The sequence below is a fragment of the Corticium candelabrum genome, chromosome 15 (assembly GCF_963422355.1).
Source record: "Corticium candelabrum chromosome 15, ooCorCand1.1, whole genome shotgun sequence".
NCBI lineage: Eukaryota > Metazoa > Porifera > Homoscleromorpha > Homosclerophorida > Plakinidae > Corticium > Corticium candelabrum.
The window spans coordinates 4,204,978-4,226,872 of NC_085099.1; the positions used below are offsets into that span (position 1 = coordinate 4,204,978).

The 21,895-nt window shown below is 39.7% G+C and overlaps 1 protein-coding gene and 1 long non-coding RNA gene across 2 annotated transcripts; both read right to left on the reverse strand.

Annotated features, from left to right (window-relative positions):
- Nucleotides 1-9,280: 9,280 nt before the first annotated feature.
- LOC134190989 (alpha-1-macroglobulin-like) lies at nucleotides 9,281-19,918 on the reverse strand. The gene is made up of 22 exons (XM_062659545.1): nucleotides 19,679-19,918; nucleotides 19,260-19,361; nucleotides 19,138-19,200; nucleotides 18,855-19,037; nucleotides 18,627-18,782; nucleotides 18,402-18,581; nucleotides 18,147-18,328; nucleotides 17,852-18,083; nucleotides 17,134-17,343; nucleotides 16,940-17,066; nucleotides 16,697-16,873; nucleotides 11,563-11,644; nucleotides 11,247-11,499; nucleotides 10,991-11,183; nucleotides 10,739-10,932; nucleotides 10,513-10,668; nucleotides 10,370-10,435; nucleotides 9,960-10,309; nucleotides 9,812-9,902; nucleotides 9,661-9,735; nucleotides 9,487-9,592; nucleotides 9,281-9,420 (listed from the first exon to the last, which is right to left on the reverse strand). Exons 1-22 carry the CDS (start codon nucleotides 19,916-19,918, stop codon nucleotides 9,281-9,283), a joined length of 3,558 nt encoding a protein of 1,185 aa, XP_062515529.1.
- A 558-nt stretch (nucleotides 19,919-20,476) lies between these two features.
- Nucleotides 20,477-21,130, reverse strand: LOC134190556 (uncharacterized). The gene is made up of 5 exons (XR_009971653.1): nucleotides 21,071-21,130; nucleotides 20,835-20,887; nucleotides 20,749-20,766; nucleotides 20,625-20,676; nucleotides 20,477-20,548 (listed from the first exon to the last, which is right to left on the reverse strand). It is a non-coding gene; the product is annotated as an uncharacterized LOC134190556 (long non-coding RNA).
- Between the last annotated feature and the right edge of the window lie 765 nt (nucleotides 21,131-21,895).

Sequence of the window (21,895 nt, forward strand, 5' to 3'; positions counted from 1 at the left end):
ACGTTATTAGGATCAAACTTTTATGTATCTAGAAGTTACTATAAGCGATATTTGGCCCACGTCGAGTTTAATGTAACAGTAATAGAAAAAGGAACACAGACAGCAATCAATTCAACAGAGACGGCAGTAACATCCGAATATGATTATGTTGCCAGCTTCCTACCGGGATCACCCAGAATGTTTAAGCCAGGACTGCCTTTCAACATTAAGGTATATAAGAATACTAACGTGTGGTCTTCCAGATTACTTTACTTCAGATATCGACATTTGCCTATATAGGTCAATGTAATGACTCCTGATTTGGTGCGTTTTTCAATCGGACAAACGTCACCATTGCCTTATTTGCATCGCAATATCCATCAAGCAGAAGAATTCATTCTACTGTTGTTGAGGCTATCAACGGTACGGCAGAATTTGAAGTGTTTTTGGAAAGAAATCATTTTAGTAACGACATTGTCGTAAACGTAAGTACACTTGATTGAACATACTTTATAAACAGTTTTGTACATTTTACAGTTTTTCATTTACATAATCTAGGCGATAGTCGATTCCGCAAATACAGCGACTCACACAATTCAAGTAAATGGTTTTATCGATAAACCTCAAATCACCACCAGATCAGAAGAAGAATTATTATTTGTAGGAAAAACCAAATCAGAGTCTATCCATGCAGTCTGCTCGATTATTATTTTAATGTTTTTGATTTGTACCCTGGTAGCAATGAGTTGACATTCTACACAACTGAAGCGGTCGAAACAAATTTGTTTTTGCTGGTAAGATATGGTGATTGCATGCACGGGTAACCTTGATGTTGGTTTCCACTGTTTCTATTTATCGTCAAAAGGCATCCTCAAAAGGAGCACTTCTGCGTTCCTGGACTAAAACAGTGAAAGGGAAAAAGTCTGGAAAGTATTCGGGAGTATACGAATTTCGTATTTCTATTGATGTCAGCTGTGCAATGACTCCCCAGGTTCATCTCGTTTCTTGATATATCGGAGAGAAAAACACCGCAATTGCTGATGTCATCACATTGAGAGTGCAGCCCTGTTTTCAACACAAGGTATGAGCAGTGGGCATATATATATAGATACGTCTTTCTAAATACTTGTTCAGACAACAGCTCTACATTATAGGTCAACGTGGCTTTTAGCTTAAATGAGACAAAACCTGGAAGAAACATACAAATGTCGATAACAGCAGACCCTGGTTTGATGGTCAGTTTATCAGCAGTAGACAAAAGCGTATACCTGGTGCTTTGCTCCTGTACAAATCAAATGACTGTAGAAAATGTATAGTCACGGTGTATATCATTTATCTGACGATCGGATGTTGACCGTCAACGTCTTACCCATGCAGGTATTAGCTGAAATGTCAAAATACGACGTTCAGTCTAGCATTTCTGACGACGACGAAACAGGTCTGTATAGTTTAAGCGACCCGGTAACCGGTGGTTTGAGAGACTGGTGGAGATCGTGGTGGCCCAACACTGAATATCCTCAATCATTTCCAGTAAGATATGCATGAGGTGCACGAATAAGCAAAGAAGAAAACTGCGATATTGCTATTCTATTGTTGGACAGTCGGCAGGCATAGCAGTCATGAGCAGTTACAACTTTGGAGGTAAAAAGGTTTATCGCTTCAAACGTCAAGTTGGTTCGGGTGACGGCGGAGAAGACGAGGAAGGTGGTCTAGCTGGCATTGGCAGAGTAAGAACTTTCTTTCCCGAAACGTGACTGTGGGAAGATCACATCGCAGAGTAAGTTCATCTTCAAAGAAACAAAGTATAGATAATGTAGATGTGGCGTGTTTCTTCGTCCAGTGCTAATGGCCATGTGGTGTTGAACTTGACCGTTCCTGATACTGTCACTACGTGGGTGGCCGACGCGTTCGCTATCTCAGAATCTTCAGCTTTTGGAATAGCCGAGATGCCTGCAACTGTCTTAGCGTTCCAACCATTTTTCGCGTCGCTCAGTCTTCCATATTCGGTCATTCGAGGAGAAGAGATGACTGTGATCGCTACAGTCTTTAATTATTATCACGAAAACCTCACGATAAGTTTATAAACAATGACAGCATATGTTAAAAATCAAATAGCGCGGAAAATTAATCTATATTCATTAATGCAATTATACATCCCTTTCTTACATTTCTGAAACCATCAACGTCATCGTGTAAACGTTTTCGTGTATTGATTGATTGACTTGCCTCTCTACAATATTGTACAAACCATGACAAGAAGCATCCAGCAAGTCGATTATCAGTAAACAAAAGTTGTTGAAAGTTGTTAGCATATACTGTAGTAAGTATGTATTGCTGTAGTGATGTATGTAGTACTGTAGTATGGTATGTAGTACTGTAGTAATGTGTGTAGTACTGTAGTAAGGTATGTAGTACTTTAGTAAGGTACGTAGTACCCTAGAAAGATATTTAGTACCGTAGTAAGGTATGTAGTACCGTAGTAAGGTATGTAGTACCGTAGTAAGGTATGTATTACTGTAATAAGATATGTAGTACTGTAGTAATGTATGTAGTACTGCAGAAATGTATGTATATAGTACTGTACCTACTACAGACTGTATATTGCAGGTGTTGGTGGTAATTGAGAAGCAATTATCAGAATTTAGATTTTCCGACGGAGACGGTAGTAAGAGAAATACGACTATCTTCGTTCAGTCAAAAGACAACGCTACCGTTCGTATTCATATCGTACCGTTACAATTGGGATACATTCCGCTCAAAGTATCGGCCTATTCCTCGTTAGATTCCGACGCAGTGTTGAGGACTCTTTTAGTAGAAGTAAGGCAAAGAAAAAGTGATGGTTAATTGTCGCTACTCTGTGTTAATGGTATTTTCAACAGCCGGAAGGAGTTGAAAAACATGATTCTCAAAGTGCTTTTGTTTCTTCATCAACTAATTTAGAATTTCCTCTGGAATTACCGAATTATGTCGTCAATGGTTCAGCTACGGTCGTCTTGCCTGTAACAGGTAAGAGAGTTCCTGGTGCTTGTATCTAATGCCGATGGTATGTATTACATGTCACGACGTTTTTAGGTGATTTCATGGGTCCCGCCATAAGCTGCCTTGGTTCCCTTTTAAGAATGCCATATGGATGTGGAGAACAGAACATGATCAACTTTGCTCCAGCCGTCTATATCAGAAAGTATCTCGTAGAAACCGATAGCCTTACGCCCGCGACGGACCAAAAAACGAGAAAAATAATGAGTACAGGTACGTGTACGTAAACAAAATTTGAAAATAGAATTATTTGGTACAATTTCAATGAGTATGTTGAGCACGTTTATACTTGCAAATTCAATAAACTATATAATTATGCGATGCCGTTGTGTTGACATAGGACAGTGTTATTGAGGAGATGTATTCGTTGTTGATTTGAAAATGATCAGTGCTACGTTTGCACGTATTCAGAATTACTTTGACCGTAATTGTTTTGCAAAGATAGTGACGCCATCCAATCATCGTTGTGTTCTGATAGGGACGCTGTAATATCGCCTCACACTTGACATTGTGTTCGAAAGCAGACACATTTTTTCATTCCGTCCAACTAGTACGAAATATTCTATCTCGTCGCAAACCCCACCTATACATAGTTCGTCCAAACTTGAAACATTTTAGAAAGAGATGCAAATGCAATTACCTTCCAAAGTTGATACACGAGCTCGTCTGCTCGCTTATATAAATAAAGCAGTGTGCTTTGCAAGCAATGTTTAGTCAAGTCTTAATAGAAAGCTATAACTTGCTTATGTGATGGCTTGAGTAAATGTAATGCTTTCTTACAATTCTTTGGTAGCGTGTATATTTATAATCTTACCTATTCTATGTTTTCTTCGTTTACAGTTGTTTTTTGCCATTTAGCTTCATGTTCATCCCGAGACATGTGTCTACTGCATGTTATACACTTATACATGTTTAAAAACAACAAAGGACATTCTCATTTACAAACAAGAATGTCACTCAAATAGCATGCATCATGCAGAATAGAAATACTTCAGGGAGGATACATAACTAAAGCAATAGAAATTATATTTTAGAGTTTAATTCCATTTACGCTTAACTCCTTGCCTTTGTATAAAAATACAGAATCTTTTCAAGAAGCCATTGTTTAGGTCACTTACTACTTTCTAAAATCTCCTGTTGCAAAAGGTTATCAGAGAGAATTGACGTACCAAAGAAGAGACGGCTCGTACGCTGCTTTCGGAGATGGCAGTAGGAAAGGAAGCTTGTGGTAGAACGAAGCACATCAAATTAAGAAACTATTTTCCCCGGTATTCTAACTCATTGTTTACAGTCTGACAGCTCTCGTTATGCGTGTTTATTCAAGCGTTACTGTACATGTACATTGACTTCGAATCGATGAGCCGATCGCTTTGTTGGTTGATAAATCAGCAAAGTGAGGACGGATCTCTAGGAGTGACAGTTGACGTCATACACGGAGAATTGTATTGTGCATCGCTAGGCTCAAAAGAAACCGTTCAATTAGAATTAACGGCATACAACATAATGGCACTTTTAGAAGTAAAACGCAAATTGAAAAACAAGGTAATTAATTTATAGTGTGACGATCGTGCCATCTACTAGAATGTTGTTTGTATATCTTGTTAGGAATTGCAATGCAATGCTGGCAACGTTGTTATCGACGACGTCGCTAGAAAGAGCATATTGTTTCTACTAAAAAACGTCGACAACGTAGTTAACCCGTATTCTAAGGCGATGGTAGCGTACGCGCTGGCCATGGCAAACGAGGAAGAGTCAGATGCATTGATTGACCAGCTATTCTCACTTGGAGACAAAAAATGTTAGTGCGTCATCGTCACTTCTATCTATACGATTGTATAACATTAGACTATTACAAGGCGATACATGCTTTTGGTCTCTCGGACAGCAATGTAGACGGTCATATAGATGTCGCTACCAACCGTCGAGCATACAGACGGCTGCTTATGTAATTCTGGCATGTGTGGAGAGAGACAGAATAGCAGAGACGGTTTGCATCGTTTCGTGGTTGAGCGAGCAGATGGACGGATGCGGAGGATATCGATCGACTCAAGTAACTGCATGCCAACGTATATACTATTATATCGTAGAAAGAAACGTTCAAGAGATGGTTTGTACTGTAGGATACGGTATTGGCATTGTTTGCGCTTTCTCAAGCTGCACGAAAAATTTACTCTGATGATTCGATCAACGTGGCTCTTCACGTTACAATGAAGAATCACACAAACACGACGTTTAAAGTCAACGATAATAACAAAGTGATCACTCAAAGAGGGGAGGTATTCTAATGGCTCTAAAACTAAGTTTGAATAATGGATGTAAATTGGATTATAATATTTGTGGTAAACGGTAGATCATCATATTCCATTCAACTCATGTAAAAGCACGCGGTACTGGGAGTGGTCACGTATTGTTTCAGGTGATAAAAAATTGTATCATGTATAATGTTATCTATATTCACTCTTATTACTTCGTTTACATTTAGGCCGATCTGACATACAACATTCCTAACGTCGATTCAAGCGACTCGTTCCAACTAAACGTATCGGTGAAAGCCAAAGCATTTAACTTAGACGAGATCACGCTTGACTTGATTCGATTCACACGAAACTCACAAGACGAAATCGACGAACTACCGAACCCTGACGATCTCTTTTGGGAATAAGATCCGAATATAGAATATAGAATATAGAATATAGAATATAGAAGATAGACAAAGAAATTGAAAAAGAGATCGAACGGCATTCGAGAGAAACAGAGGAGGAGAACAACAACAGGGACACGCTCACACAGAACATTTCATTCGCAAACGAAACGCAACAACAAAACCCGACAGTTTTGATCACGAATGTCTGTTTTAAGTAAGACGTCGACTACGCAAACAATGTATAAACACGTGACATCCCCATCCAATGTAGGTGGAAGAGACTAGAGGAAAAACCGGGAATGGTCATCGTGAAGTGGGTCTGATGTCGGGATTCCAAGCAGACTCGATATTACTTCAACAAGTATATACAAACTATCATTTAATGTTCACGTATAATGTCCTTTATATCGTGGTTATCGTTTTCGTTGTTATTTCAGTTATTTCCAAAGACAGAGATCGGTCTGATGCGATATGAAGTTAAACGTCGTCTCGTCACTTTCTATTTTGATGAAGTCAGGAAAACTTACATCGTTGTATCGTTGATGATATACGCTTGTTAATAAGCATCTTTAATATGTAGTTTCCTCACGACAAGCCGTTGTGTTCAGTTTTGAGCAAAAACGAAGTCGCTGCGTTGCAAACCTTCGACCAGCGTATGTCAGGGCGTATTCATACTACCAACCGGGTATTGCTTATCATTGAAGACTTTTCTCTACTTGAACAAAATTATTTGTTCCATTTTGTCTCTAGACTTCAGTACAACTGTAAAGTACGATCCTCCTGACGAAACTTCCAACAACAATCTAGAAGAATGTGATGCAGAGATCATTAGTGGAGACGTAGTTGAAATATTCTCTTCTGGTGAAATATCCTCTTCTGGATCAGGTGGAGGTCAAAGTTTTGGTTAGTTAGAAATTTGATGAACATGAAACAACGACAATGAAACAATGGTTGTCTTGAATTTTTCTTTGCTACTGATGTGTGTCATTAGTGTTGCAGTCTTTATGTTTGACTATTGCTCAGCAGCTTGTGAGAACATGTAATTGTTAGCATGATAAAACAGTCTTAATCTCAACGTGTTCGATCTGTTGCTTTCAGAGCTGTCAAACCACCAGTTCTTCTGACTTGTATGTGTTATTGATAATATGTACTAGATAATTATCTATAGCATAATACCGTATACATATATATCATGCAGAAAAGTAGGGAATACGGTGTGGCGGTGTAGAATGTCTCGCTGCAGTAGAAACTCGCAAATTTAATCCAATTTACACATAGAAATGTGCCACAATGCAAACTCAACACTACATGTATAAGCGACAAAACACATATATGAGCTCATGCACTTTTGCCTTCCCCAAACGGGTCCCTGAAGGTTTGACCAACATAGACGGAAGAGATATTTTCTATTACAGGTAATAGTTATGACACTACATGTCAGCAATCTTAGAACCAAAAAATGAAGAGCAGGAGCTCTGGTCGAGACTTTACTCTCAACTGAATAACACCAGTTGATAATGCTGGCTGGACCGGAAAATTAATACAATTATTAATGTCTATTCGCCTACCTCATCTAATTTTGTCATATTTTGCCATATAGAAAATGAAATGAAACAAGGAAACCACCCGTAAACCAGTTACTCTACTACTCAAAACACAATAGCTATTTATTTAATATTAATTCACTTAAGATATTACAAAGCTTTCCTTGCCAACACTGTAAACACTGCAAATTGATATCGAATTTTCTTATGAGAATCTGACCTGTACAGCTGCCTGAGACATTCCAGGTATTTCTTTCTCAACACATAAGATTTGAAAGCTGGAACAGCAGCTTCCACCAGTGCGACCAGATCTTCGACGGTCGGCTCTTCCCCTTCGACCATTTTGACATCAGACATCTCTATATCAAATCCAATAGCAGTGCAGAGCTGCAACCAGGTTGAAACTGAGTCAAGATAGATGCCCCAGACCGAGTCCAGACATTCTGAAGGCGGCAATAGAGAAAGAATGTCTCTGAAAATAAATCTGTCTTGAGTCTGGGTAGGAAATACGAGAAATACAAATGGACCACCGGGTTTCAGACTTGAATAAATATCTTTCATAATAATTGAACGATCGACAGGTTTAATCCATTGAAATACCATGTTGCTCAATATTCCATCAAACGGCCGGTCCAAGTCTCATCGTTTCTTTTCTAATTCCCTGTACAAATGTTAGTGGCACGTGACTGCTGTGTAATCTGATCAGCTCTCCTCTAGCTAACGCTATTCTTCTCTTGTCGATATCTACACTAACTACTCGTCCTGATTTACCGACTCTCGATGCTAACTCTACTGCAGGCCTTCCGGTAGCCCAACCAAAGTCAAGAATACTTTCTTCTCTCTGCGGTTTCAGATATTAATTCATCAGTTGACAAGACATTCGAAAGTGGACGTCGGAGTTCTCGTGAAAAGTATCAACGTCACTTTTAACTTGCTCACACAAATTCATTGGAAACAACACCAAACTTCATTCTTGAGATACGTATGTTCGGATTGCTCGAATATTGCGGGTACATACTGCTGAACTCCCGTAGGCCTCGACCTCCCTGACCCGTGTAGCGCCGAGGACTACTTTACCTTGGTTACATGTGCGTAGACTCGTTCATGCCTCAGCTCAGACCTCTTTCGCGGTAGGTTGCTACACCGTTCTAGCAACACCACGTGAGGTAGCTGTCACGTTTTCATAGAAACATGTGGTTTCACATGTATCGGCCACGATGACAAGGTCACGTGGTACTCTCGACCACCGACAGACCAGAGCGGTTGATAGCTGAAAAAGCTAGAGCTACATGACATTATCCAAGATGACGTGAGGACACCGATCTGATCTTTCTATCTCATTCTACCCGAAAGCATGACTCAACAGGAGATAGTCTGGCTACGCAAGGCTACCGTACATACTAAATAGATTATTTGGCGCAAATTTTAATAAGGAATCATGTTCTTATTTTTCAAACTTGCTTGTGATATTAGAGCTCCGCAAAGTAAACCAATCTCTGAAATTTCTATTCTTCAGGCGATTGCTGTTACAATAGTATACGCGTGTGTATACACCTGACCGCTGCCAACAGCATTAGCCTAGACACTCTGCATACTGGATATGCTCGATTTCACACACACACACACACACACACACACACACACACACACACACACACACACACACACACACACACACACACACACACACACACACACACACACACACACACACACACACACACACACACACACACACACACACACACACACACATACACACACACACACTGTACATTAGATAAATCATTCTATTGCGCCAGATCGGATCCGTTAGTATTTTAATGTCTAGGGTATGGTTAATGATATTTCATATTCTTAATAGCACAGCTAGGTCAGAAGAACTGATTTTTTGAGAGCAACAGGCTGAGGTCAAAGTCGTCTCTCGTGTTATTTAATCACACGTGCTTTCACAAACTGCTGACCATGAGCAACATTCAAACCTAGAGACTGCAACACTGATGACATGCACAAACCACAAAAAATTCAAGACAGCCATTGTCTCATTGTCTATGTTTCATGTTCACCGACTTTCTAACTATCCAAAATTTTGACCTCCGCCGGATCCAGAAGACAATATTTCAACCACGTCTCCACTAATGATCTCTGCATCACATTCTTCTAAATTGTTGTTGGAAATTTCGTTAGGAGGATCGTACTTTACGGTTGTGCTAAAGTCTAGACACAAAATCAAACGTATAATTTTGTTCAAGAAGAAGAAATCTTCAGTATAGTAAGCAATACCCGGTTGGTAGTACGAATACGCCCTGACATACGCTGGTCGAAGATTAACAACGCAGTGACTTCGTTTTTGCTCAAAACTGAAACATAACGGCTTGTCTTGAGGAAACTAAATATTAAAGATGCTTATTAACAAGCGTATTGCATCAACGATAAAACCATGTAAGTTATTTAGACTTCATCAAAATAGAAAGTGGCGAGACGACGTTTAACTTCATATCGCATCAGACCGATCTCTGTCTTTGGAAATAACTGATATAACAACGAAAACGATAACCACGATATAAAGAACATTATACGTGAACATTAAATGATAGTTTGTATATACTTGTTGAAGTAATATCGAGTCTGCTTGGAATCCCGACATCAGACCCACTTCAACGATGACCATTCCCGGTTTTTCCTCTAGTCTCTTCCACCTACATGCAATGGGAATGTCACGTGTTTATACATTGTTTGCGTAGTCGACGTCTTACTTAAAACAGACATTCGTGATCAAAACTGTCGGTTGTTGTTGTTGCGTTCGGTTTGCGAATGAAACGTTCTGTGTGGGCGTGTCCCTGTCGTTGTTCTCCTCCTCTGTTTCTCTCGAATGCCGTTCGATCTCTTTTTCAATTTCTTTGTCTATCTCATCTATATTCGGATCTTCTTCCCAAAAGAGATCGTCAGGGTTCGGTAGTTCGTCGATTTCGTCTTGTGAGTTTCGTGTGAATCGATTCAAGTCAAACGTGATCTCGTCTAAGTTAAATGTTTTGGCTTTCACCGATACGTTTAGTTGGAACGAGTCGCTTGGATCGATGTTAGGAATGTTGTAGGTCAGATCGGCCTAAATGTAAACAAAGCAATAAGGGTGAATATAACATTATACACGTTACAATTTTTTCACCTGAAACAATACGTGACCGCTCCCAGTACCGCGTGCATTTACATGGGTTGAATGGAATATAGCAATCTACCGTTTACCACAAATATGACAATTCACCCTCTATTATCTATTATTCAAACTTAGTTTTACAACGATTAGAATACCTCCTCTCTTTGAGTGATCAGTTTGTTGTGCTGGTCTACGCTAAACGTTTTGTCTATGTGATTCTTCATTGTAACGTGAACAGCCAGGTTGATCGAATCATTAGAGTAGAATTTTCGTGCAGCTTGAGAAAGCGCAAACAATGCCAATACCGTATCCTACAGTACAAACCATCTCGTGAACGTTTCTGTCTACGATATAACAGTATATACGTTGGCATGCAGTTACTTGAGTCGATCGATATCCGCCGCATCCGTCCATCTGCTCGATCAACCACGAAACGACGCAAACCGTCTCTGCTATTCTGTCTCTCTCCACACATGCCAGAATTACATAAGCAGCCGTCTGTATGCTCGACGGTTTGTAGCGACATCTATATGACCGTCTACATTGCTGTCCGAGAGACCAAAAGCACGTGTCGCCTTGAGATAGTCTAACGTTACACAATCGTATAGATAGAAGTAAAGTTGACGCACTAACCTTTTCTGTCTGCAAGTGAGAATAGCTGGTCAATGAGTGCGTCAGTCTCTTCCTCGTTTGCCATGGCCAGCGCGTACGCTACCATCGCCTTAGAATACGGGTTAACGACGTTGTCGATGTTTTTTAGTAGAAACGATATGCTCTTTCTAGCGACGTCGTCGATAACAACGTTGCCATCATTGCATTGCAATTCCTATCAAGATATACAAACAACATTCTAGTAGATGGCACGACTGTCACATTATAAATTAATTACCTTGGTTTTCAATTTGCGTTTTACTTCTAAAAGTGCCATTATGTTGTATGCCGTTAATTCTAATTGAACGGATTTTTCTGAGCCACCCGATGCACAATACAATCCTCCACGGCCAACGTCGACCTTCACTCCTAGAGATCCGTCCTTACTTTGCTGACTTATCAACCAACAAAGCGATCGGCTCATCGATTCGACGTCGATGTACATGTACGGCATCGCTTGAGCATAAACGCGCATAACGAGAGCTGTCAGACTGCAAAGAATGAGTCAGAATACCTCTAACTATCCTTTCTTAATTTAATCTACTTCCTCTTACCACAAGCTTCCTTTACTACTGCCATCTCCGAAAGCAGCGTACGAACCGTCTCTTCTTTGGTACCTCAATTCTCTCTGATAACCTTACAAAAAATACAACCTCTATACAATATTTTTTTAAAAAGATGCCCTGTTTTGTATAAGGCGTTGTTTCTTGTCTTCAAATTAGCAAAGTGTATCACATGCACATTAGACACATGCATGTATGAAGATAAGACATAAAGCTAAATGGCGAGAAACAACCCTTCTCTATACTATACGTGTGCACCAGCCATTTCAACTTTACGTTTACTAATCTGAGGCACCAGTTAGGCAAATTATAGTTTGTCTATTATCAATTGACTAAACACTGTTTACAAGTAAGCCTATTTATGCATTCAATCAAAGTGGTGTGCATACTAGTGTATAAATATATATTTATTTCTATACTTAAGATAATACATTTTGGAAAACGTATTAGCAATTCTTTTAAGAAATTATTTGTTATGACATTTTTTGACACAGTCTTAATGGGTAAGGCTTGAGACGGGATAAAAAATTTTGTATTAGTTAGCGAGAATGTAAACAATGTGTATACGTGTGTGCATACAGTGGCGGAGCTAGGGTAGGGGTTGTGGGGGTTGCAACCCCCCTTTTGTTAGTCTTGGAATTCGGCTCGCGCTTGGCAGTCTGGGACACCGAAGCTATTCTTTGCGATGGCAGGCTAAGACCACCTTTCTTTCTCAATATTTAAGTAATCAATCATATCTTTTGTTGGATGTGTTTAGAACTAATGGTAATTATTTCAAATTTGCTCCCACGTATTGAAGAGATTGTAGTTGTTATCAGTCTCTGACTGCAGGTTCACGTGACCAGCTTACTAATCAAGCGCAGTTTTCTTCATGCTGTATCTACAGAATCCGTGACTCCGGCATTGCAGCTTGTCATAATACCTGCTTTGTTCAAAAGGTAAGTAGGACTCGTTACACTCGCGGATGGTTTTCTCGTAGAACTACTCTCTGTTCGCGTTGACTTTGCGCTTTGAAAATTTGTAACAACTTCTGCGCAATAGGGCGGACAGTGACGATCTTGGCATCGTTCGAAACCGTAAGTTCCCAGATATTTTTATAGTTAGGGTAACGAAGGCGTATGTATTACACAGGCGGTTTGATAAGGATTTTGCATATCAAGAGTCATTAGGGTTCTTGACTCATTAATTAAGAAGGTATGGTCGTAAAACAAGAATGCTGCTAATAGAGGAAGTCGCCAATTAACAATGTCACTAAACGTTCCGCTGTCTTGACATCAACACACAGTTGCTCTTGTTTCGTGAGTAGTTGCTTGGTATTTCTGACTCCTCTTCTCGTTGTGTTTTGTCTTGATAGCTTGCAACTTTCTCTACTGTTACCTAACATCTTTGTATTGTAATATGAGCTCTAAAATATACAGTTAATGCGTTATAACTTGACATCTGAGTGTCGTAAACAAAATGCAGCTGCATCATTAGTCACTTCCGAGCGCAAACTGATCTAAACCGTGACAGACTCAGCAAACCGCTAGTAGATTAGAGGCGTAGGAATAAAAGCATCAAACATTGTTACAACTGAGGTGGCAATGTTAGACAGTATACTTTCTGTTTACTTATTAGCTACACTTGGCCAAAATCAAACTTCAAAATCGAAATCAAAATCAAACAGTGAAGCGGCACGTGTCCCTCCAGCGCCTCTACAAGTTCCTATGCTTATGCTTATAGGCAAACTACGCATTGATCTGTCTTAACGTGTGTTCCAACAAAGCCTGCGTATGTACCTGGTCAGAGTAAGGCTCATTCACAGTGAGTCTGACTCTGTGGTTACAGGCTGTATTAAATTGTCAAGCTGTCGTGCAGTTGACTCTCTGAATAGCGCGCCAACAATTTAGGAATTTGCATAACAATATCTTATAATATCGTGTGTTAATAAATAATGGTTCAGCTGTATTTAACTGGTAGAGTTCTTGAGAGACAAGACAAAGATAGTTCGCCTGCAAAATTGAAATGTTTGAATCAGGAGGATGCAGAAAAGGACCATCCGTCAGAGTCAAGCCTTTCTGTCATGCATCCAAGCCGCAAGAAGGTTTCAACGGGTGTGGCAAGCAATGTAGACGTTGCTGCTCCTTCTAGTGATACGGAGGGAAATCTGATTGATCTAGGATTCCTTGCAAAGGCCTCAAGTGGTTCCATGCTCCACTTTAGGAAGCTAGCTGAAGAATTGCCTGACAGCAAGAAAATGCAGTTTCTTCACTCACATTGGAAGCCCTCTCCTTCTTTCCGCCTTTGCTCTCATTAAGTGACAAAGAATAAGAAAAGCTGGACCGTCAGTTTTCAGCACTCATGGCTGGAAAATTTCCTGGCTGGTGTACAACAAACTCCTTGATGGAGGAATCTGTAAGTTTTGCATACCCTTTTCTGAGCAGCCAGGTAGAGGCGCCAGGGGTGCAAAGCCTGGCGTTTTGGCCCGATCGCCTTAGCATGGACTGTATACAAAAAGTCTTGGAAAGAACGGTGTCCTTGTTCGCCACGCAGAGAGTGACATGCATCATGGTGCAGCTCTACGAGCAGACCTACTCAGGTTGAATTTTGAAAATCCCTCAGCCAGAGTAGATTCTCAAATAATGTTGAAGGAAGCTGATCAACAAGAGGAAAACAAAAAAGTTCTCAGGCAGATTGTTAGTGCTGTTGAGTATCTAGCTAAGCAAGGCCTACCTCTTTGAGCCCATCGTGACGACAAAGTTAATTTTTCTAATGAATATGTCACCAAAAAACGCCGTCCTTCAAAGACATCTTCTTTAGTGACAGAAAAATGCTCGGTATACCAGCAAGACTATTAAGAATGAAATCTTGAATATCTAGGCTTTCAGAATCAAGGAATTCCTGACAAAACCTGTCAGAGAAAATTGTTTACCGTTCACAATTATGGCTGATGAAGTGACCGATCCTCATGCCAACCAGGAAATTCTTGGAGTCTGATTGAGATTTGTTGACTTGTCCGCTCCAGAAGATCCTCATATACAGGAATGCTTTGTCAGTTTCTTGTGCTTACAAAGAGCCACGGCGACTAATAACTTCGAATATTCTGGAATTGCTTCCCATGAGTCATTGTCTCTCGATCCATCCAATATCCGTGGACAGGCTTATGATGGAGCGTCCGTGATCTCATCCGGAATAGGTGGTGTACAAGCCAAGATCAAAGCGAAGTCTCCATTGGCCCGGTATACGCACTGCTATTGCCATTGCCTTAGTTTGTCTATAGCTGACTGTTGTAAAGTGCAAGAGGTAAAATACGTTCTCGGGGTCATCAATGAATGTTTATTTTTCTTGGAACACAGTCCGAAGAGGCAGTGCATGTTTGAGCTAACAGTAAGTATGTACCTGCCGGAATCAGCTCACACTAAACTTCAGGAACTCTGTAAAACGCGTTGGAAAGAGCGTCATACGTGCTTCGATCTCTTTTAGAAATGTGTGAAGCCCTTGTTACCTTCTTAGACGCTATTTCGTCCCCTCGAGATTATCCCGACTTAGAATCAGAATCTGCAGATGGAAGTTGGAATTGGGATAGATACACTAGAGTTAAAGCACAAGGTCTTAAAGCTGCATTGTGTTCATTTCAAACGGTTGCAGTATTTACAATAACTAAGAACATTCTTGATGAAGTGAGAGATCTGGCAGCGAAACTACAGACTCTTGACCAGGATATCTTTGTTGCGTACGGATTGGTTTACTCAGTAACCGAGAGAATTGAGGCAACAAGGCAAGATATAGACAACCGCTTCAACTTATGGTATCAAGACATTCTGCAACTCGCAAACAGTATTGGATCCGTTGAATCTGTTCCAAGAAAAACGAACTTACAGGAAAACCGAAGCAATGCACCTAGTCAGAGCCCGACTGAGCACTACAAACGATCTGTTGCGATACCCCTCCTAGACTCCCTGCTTCTGCAGCTGCGCAAACGATTTAACGGTGATCAAGATAATATCCAAGCATTGTTGTGTCTAGTGCCTACCCATTTGGTTCGTTCTGATGTTGACCCAATGGAAGAAGTAGATGGAATGATGCACTGGCAAACCGATCTTCCATTCCCGAAGTCTATAAGAAGTGAAGTGAGAAGGTGGCAGTCAGTATGGCAAGGCAAATCCCAGGAAATGCAAGAAAAGAGGAAAAGAGGGCAAGAGTGCACGAAAGTCATACTTAACAATCTTCTCATGGCCTTGGGAGCGTGTGACTCTCAGATGTATCCAAATGTTCATCGTCTGTTATTGATAGCATGTACACTACCTATGACAAGTGCAGAAGCGGGGAGGTCATTTTCTCTACTGAGGAGACTAAAGACTTATGCAAGATCTACCATGGCAGAAGAGCGTCTTGCCGACCTAACAGTTATCGCCATGTATTACAAAGAGTGGGTACCAGTAGACAAAGTTTGTCACGCTTTTGTACAAAATCATCCACGGAGGATGTTTCTTCCGTCTTGGTTTGAAAGAGATATGACTGCACCATAATTTACTTAACGTCTATGTAGCAGTAGTATAGACATGATGTTGCAGTTAGATTCTGTTAAACAGTTTTGATGATTTAGGGTGTTTATAGCATGCATGACACATGCATTGCTAAAGATATGTTGCCATAGTTGTTTCCATTTACTCTAGCTAAGCTCTACGTAAGCTATTATTTGCATTTCTGACGATACAAGCATAATGACTAAAGTGGGCGTGGTCTATCCAAATCTGCAACCCCCTCTTTTGAAAAATCCTGGATCTGCGCCTGCCATATGTGTTTGCGCTCGAGCACAATGTCAAATTTGAAACGACATTAAAGCGTCTATATCGGTACAAACCGATGACTGGATGGAGTCACCAGATTTGCACAACCAGGTTGATGAAAGTAAATCCCCTACGTAAATGTATCACTTAATAAGCAACAAAGAGATCTTCTCAACAAACGTGGTTTAATGGCAACAAAACGACATGCATTGCAGACGTTATATATATATATATATATATATATATATATATATATATATGTTATTGAATTAAGATAGTTTAAAACGTGTTTAATTGACGCATTAATAAGAATAATTATTTATCAAACAATTGCTTTTTTGCTGTTCATAACACACCTGTACTCATTATCCTTGTTGTCTTTTCCTCCGTCGCGTACGTAAGACTATCGGTTTCTACGAGATATTTTCTGATATAGACGGCTGGAGCAAAGTTGATCATGTTCTGTTCTCCACATCCATATGGCATTCTTAAAAGGGAACCAAGGCAGCTTATGGCGGGACCCATGAAATCACCTAAAAACGTCGTGGCATGTAATACATACCATCGGCATTAAATACAAGCACCAGGAACTCTCTTACCTGTTACAGACAAGACGACCCTAGCGGAACCATTGATGACATAATTCGGTAATTCCAGAGGAAATTCTAAATTAGTTGATGAAGAAACAAAAGCACTCTGAGATTCACGTTTTTCAACTCCTTCCGGCTGTTGAATTAAAAATACCGATAATGTAAATTAGCTAGAGTTAACCATCGTTGTTTGCTTGCCTTACTTCTACTAAAAGAGTCCTCAACACTGCGTCGAAATCTAACGAAGAATAGGCCGATACTTTGAGCGGAATGTATCCCAATTGTAACGGTACGATATGGAAACGAACGGTAGCGCTGTCTTTTGACTGAACTAAGATAGTCGTATTTCTCTTACTGCCGTCTCCGTCGGAAAATCTAAATTCTGATAATTGCTTCTCAAGTACCATCAACACCTGCAATACAGTCGGTAGTACTGGAGTTACAGTATTAGATACTTACTAACATATGATGTAGCAAGTTAAATATATTTTAGCTTAGAAATGATAATAACTTCTAATGACTTTAGTTACATAAACACAAACAAAGTTAAACATTGTAAATTTAAAAGATGCAAACCATAACATAATTACATATTACAACTTCTATGCAGCTGTGCTGCAGCACATTGACCAATTTTATCCTCGGTTTTTGAAAACAAAATGAAACACTAGTTTACTTCGTTTGCATGGAGTGGCATAGTTGGTTGCCTAACCGCCTGACGACCGCTGCTGCACACACATGCAGTTTATGAGTAGAAACCTTTTGCTATTAATCATTGCATTCGACATGTACATGTTTAGAAATTATAATACAGGTATAGCCTTTGCTGTGTATATTATTTCCCATTATTTTCAGCAAATAAATTATATCATTTAAACAAATTTATTGTAAGGAGAACTGAGAAAGTTTACTATAAATTACCGTAAGATTTTCGTGATAATAATTGAAGACTGTAGCGATCACAGTCATCTCTTCTCCTCGAATGACCGAATATGGAAGACTGAGCGACACGAAGAATGGTTGAAACGCTAAGACAGTTGCAGGCATCTCTGCTATTCCGAAAGCTGAAGACTCCGAGATAGCGAACGCGTCGGCCACCCACGTAGTGACAGTATCAGGAACTGTCAAGTTCAACACCACATGACCGCTACCACTGGACGAAGAAACACGCTACATCTACATTACCTACTCTGTCTCTTTTAGAAGATGAACTTACTCTGTGATGTGATCTTCCCACAGCCACGTTTCGGGAAAGAAAGTTCTTACTCTGCCAATGCCAGCTAGACCACCATTTTCGCCTTCGTCTTCTCCACCGTCACCCGAACCAACTTGACGTTTAAAGCGATAAACTTTCTTCCCTCCAAAGTGGTAACTGCTCATGACTGCCATACCTGCAGACTATCAAACAATAGAATAGCGATATCGCAGTCTTTGCTTCCTTGGTTATTCGTGCACCTCATGCATATCTTACTTGAAATGATTGAGGATATTCAGTGTTGGGCCACCACGATCTCCACCAGTCTCTCATACCACCGGGTACCGTATCGCTTAAACTATACAGACCCGTCCTGTCGTCATCGGAAGTGCTAAACTGAACGTCGTATTTTGACATTTCAGATAATACCTGAAGAATGCGTTGACGGTCAACATTCTATTGTATGGAATAAGTGGTTATACCCATCATGCCTACATATACCTTTTCTGCAGTCATTTGATTTGCACAAGAGGAAGGCACCAGATATACGCTTTTATCTACTGCTGATAAACTGACCATCGAACCAGGATCTGCTGTTATCGACATCAGAATGTTTCTTCCAGGTTTTGTCTCATTTAAGCTAAACTCCACGTTGACCTATAATGTAGAGCTGTTGTCTGAGAAATGGTTTGGAAAGATATACGTCCAGTGATTATAAATAATGGATACCTTGTGTTGAAAACATGGCTGCACTCTCAATGTGATGACGTCAGCAATTGCGGTGTTCTTCTCTCCGATATAGTAGGAAACGAGATGAAACTGAGGTGTCATTGCACAGCTGACATTGATGGCAATACTAAATTCGTATATTCCCGAATACTTTCCAGACTTTTCCGCTTTCACTGATTCAGTCTAGGAACGCAGAAGTGATCCTTTCGAGGATACCTGTTGAACAGAAATAGAGACGGTGGAAAACAATTCTAAGATGAATTAGAGAATCTCAATATCTTACCAGCAAAAACAAGTTTGTTTCAATCGCTTCAGTTGTGTAGAATGTCAACTCATTGCTACCAGGCTACAAGGCAAAAACGTTAAGATACTATACATAAGCAGACTGCATGGATAGAATCTTACAAATAATAACTCTTCTTCTGATCTGGTGGTGATCTGAGGTTTGCTGAGGAAACCATTTACTTGAATTGTGTAAGTCGCTGTATTGGCAGAATCGACTATCGCCTAAATTATACGACAAACTATACTCAATAGAAACTTTGAAATACGCTCAATATAATTTTGCGTACGTTAGCGACAATGTCGTGACCAAAATAATTTCTTTCCAAAAACACTTCAAATTCTGCCGTACCTGTTGATAGCCTCAACAACAATAGAATGGATTTTTCTGTTTGATGGATATTGCGATACAAACAAGTTAATGATGACGTTTGTCCGATTGACAAACGGCACCAAATCAGGAGTCATTACATTGACCTAATAAAATGTCGATATCTGAAGTAAGGTAATCTGGACGACGACAAGTCAGTGTTCGTATATACTTTTATTGTGAAAGGCAGTCCTGGTTTAAACATTCTGGGTGATCCCGGTAGAAAGCTGACAACATAATCATATTCGGATGCTACTGCTATTTCTGTTGAATTGATTTCTGTTTGTGTTCCTTTTTCTATTACGGTTACATTGAACTCGACGTAGGACGAATATCGCTTATAGTAGTAATTTGGTAATAAGAAGTTCGATCCCAGGAACACCGTGAAGTCGGTTATTCCATCGATCTGCATGTTGCAACAACAGTTTAATTATATAATTTTGTCTTCGCTTAATTAAGAAGCGGCGGAGGCTGCATTAATCTACTTCACCTCTTTGCATTCTTGTGACGTCCGTGTTTGAGGTATATATGTATAAGAGCGAGAGACGTATACAGATTTTGCCGTTAAACAAGCCACGCCTTTGACCGGTTTTCCATAAGTGTATCTAAATTGAAACTCACGTAGTTATAGAAGTACTCTCCTTCAACGTTACATGTTTATCTAACTTTGCTACAACCGTTACGGGAGCTGTCTTGTATGTAGTTACAATGTAAGATGGAACGATAACTGTTACTTCAAATTTTGGTAGAACTGAAAACGCAACAGAAAACGAAGGTCACAATTGAAAAGAGTAAGACTATCTAATTGACCTAATATGTAAATCAGTTTTGTACCGTATTCTTTGACTTGAAAACATGAAGTTTGGACTTCAGATTTCTCCTGCAAGAAACAAAAGTTTTGTTACTTTTATGTATTAATGACAGTAATCAAAGACTTTGAGACAATACAATACCACTGCTGGTGGATATAGTGCGAATACCGAAACGTTCCAAACTCCAGCAACTGGCTCGTCGGACAATGGAAACGATAAAGGAACAATTCCTTACAAAATATATTTATTGAGATTTGGAGCATCATATTAAACCTTTAAACAAATTTTTATGTAGCAACTAGTTACCTGTGAGCGGCGATTTGTCTATCCATTGTTGAACTTTAGTACCATGACCATCCTTTAAAAGAGTACAAAAGAGTAAAGTTCAATTTAGCGTTGACAGTTCAAAGATGGATTAGATGAACTATACCGATATCTCTATTGTTACCTACATGTATATATAAACAATGAGCATATAAAGAATGACAGTCTGGTACACTGACAAGTTCAACTCACGTTTCCTTTGTAAGGTTTCATTTCGAAATCGAGGGCAACAATTCTCATTCGAACTAAACAGAAGAATGTGAACGAAGAACACACAATAAAAACTGTTTCGGATAAACAGATTAAATTGCAGCGTATAGATGCGTGACTTTGGTACAACTTTGCCTTCGCCAATGTAGTCACACAATGTTGCATTTCAAACTACACAAGTGTTCCATTATGTGTAGCCGTTATAGGATTGTGTTTACCTGTTTGTCCAGGCTTGTAAACCGGCTTATCAGTTTGAATAAATATCGTTGGACCCTTTGGCGCCACACCCACAATAGCACTTTCCTTGATAAAAGTTTTGTCGCCAGAAACAGCGGAGACGTTGAGTCGGTACTGAGAAGGTAGAACGTCGGACGGAATCTAGGAAAATATTGTTTCTCAGTTATTATGAAAACTTGATGTAGTCGTTGTCGTTTTACTTCGAGCGACATCCACACTTCATCAACATTTGTTGACTCTATAGATAGATTAATATCAATGGAATAAATAGTGAAAATGAGTTTATACGCGGTCTAACTCTAAGGTACCGTATAGTCCCGTATCAATAGTACGGTCAGCTTCACATATCAACTGCGAGTTGGTTGGGTCGAACAGCTGAGCTCTAACTTGAACGGTTTCCTTTGGCATTGACATTAACATTACATTCACTCTCGCAACAGAACCTTGACGCAGCACTCCTGACGTTGCAATCGTGTACCCGTGACAACAACTTGAAACAGTAATAATTATTAATTAGTAAGCTAGTGATACTCTAAAACAACCTTTTAAATTTAATGTTATTAATATAGTGCTTGCTTACAAACATTTGATATTAGACTATTTAGTTATAACTTTTATAACATTTACTGGCATCATATTATTACGTATATATATATATATATATATCACTATAACCAACACCACTTACTGTGTGTGTGTGTGTGTGTGTGTGTGTGTGTGTGTGTGTGTGTGTGTGTGTGTGTGTGTGTGTGTGTGTGTGTGTTTTTGCGTGTGTGTCAGTGTGTCAGTGTGTTTGTCTCTGTGTC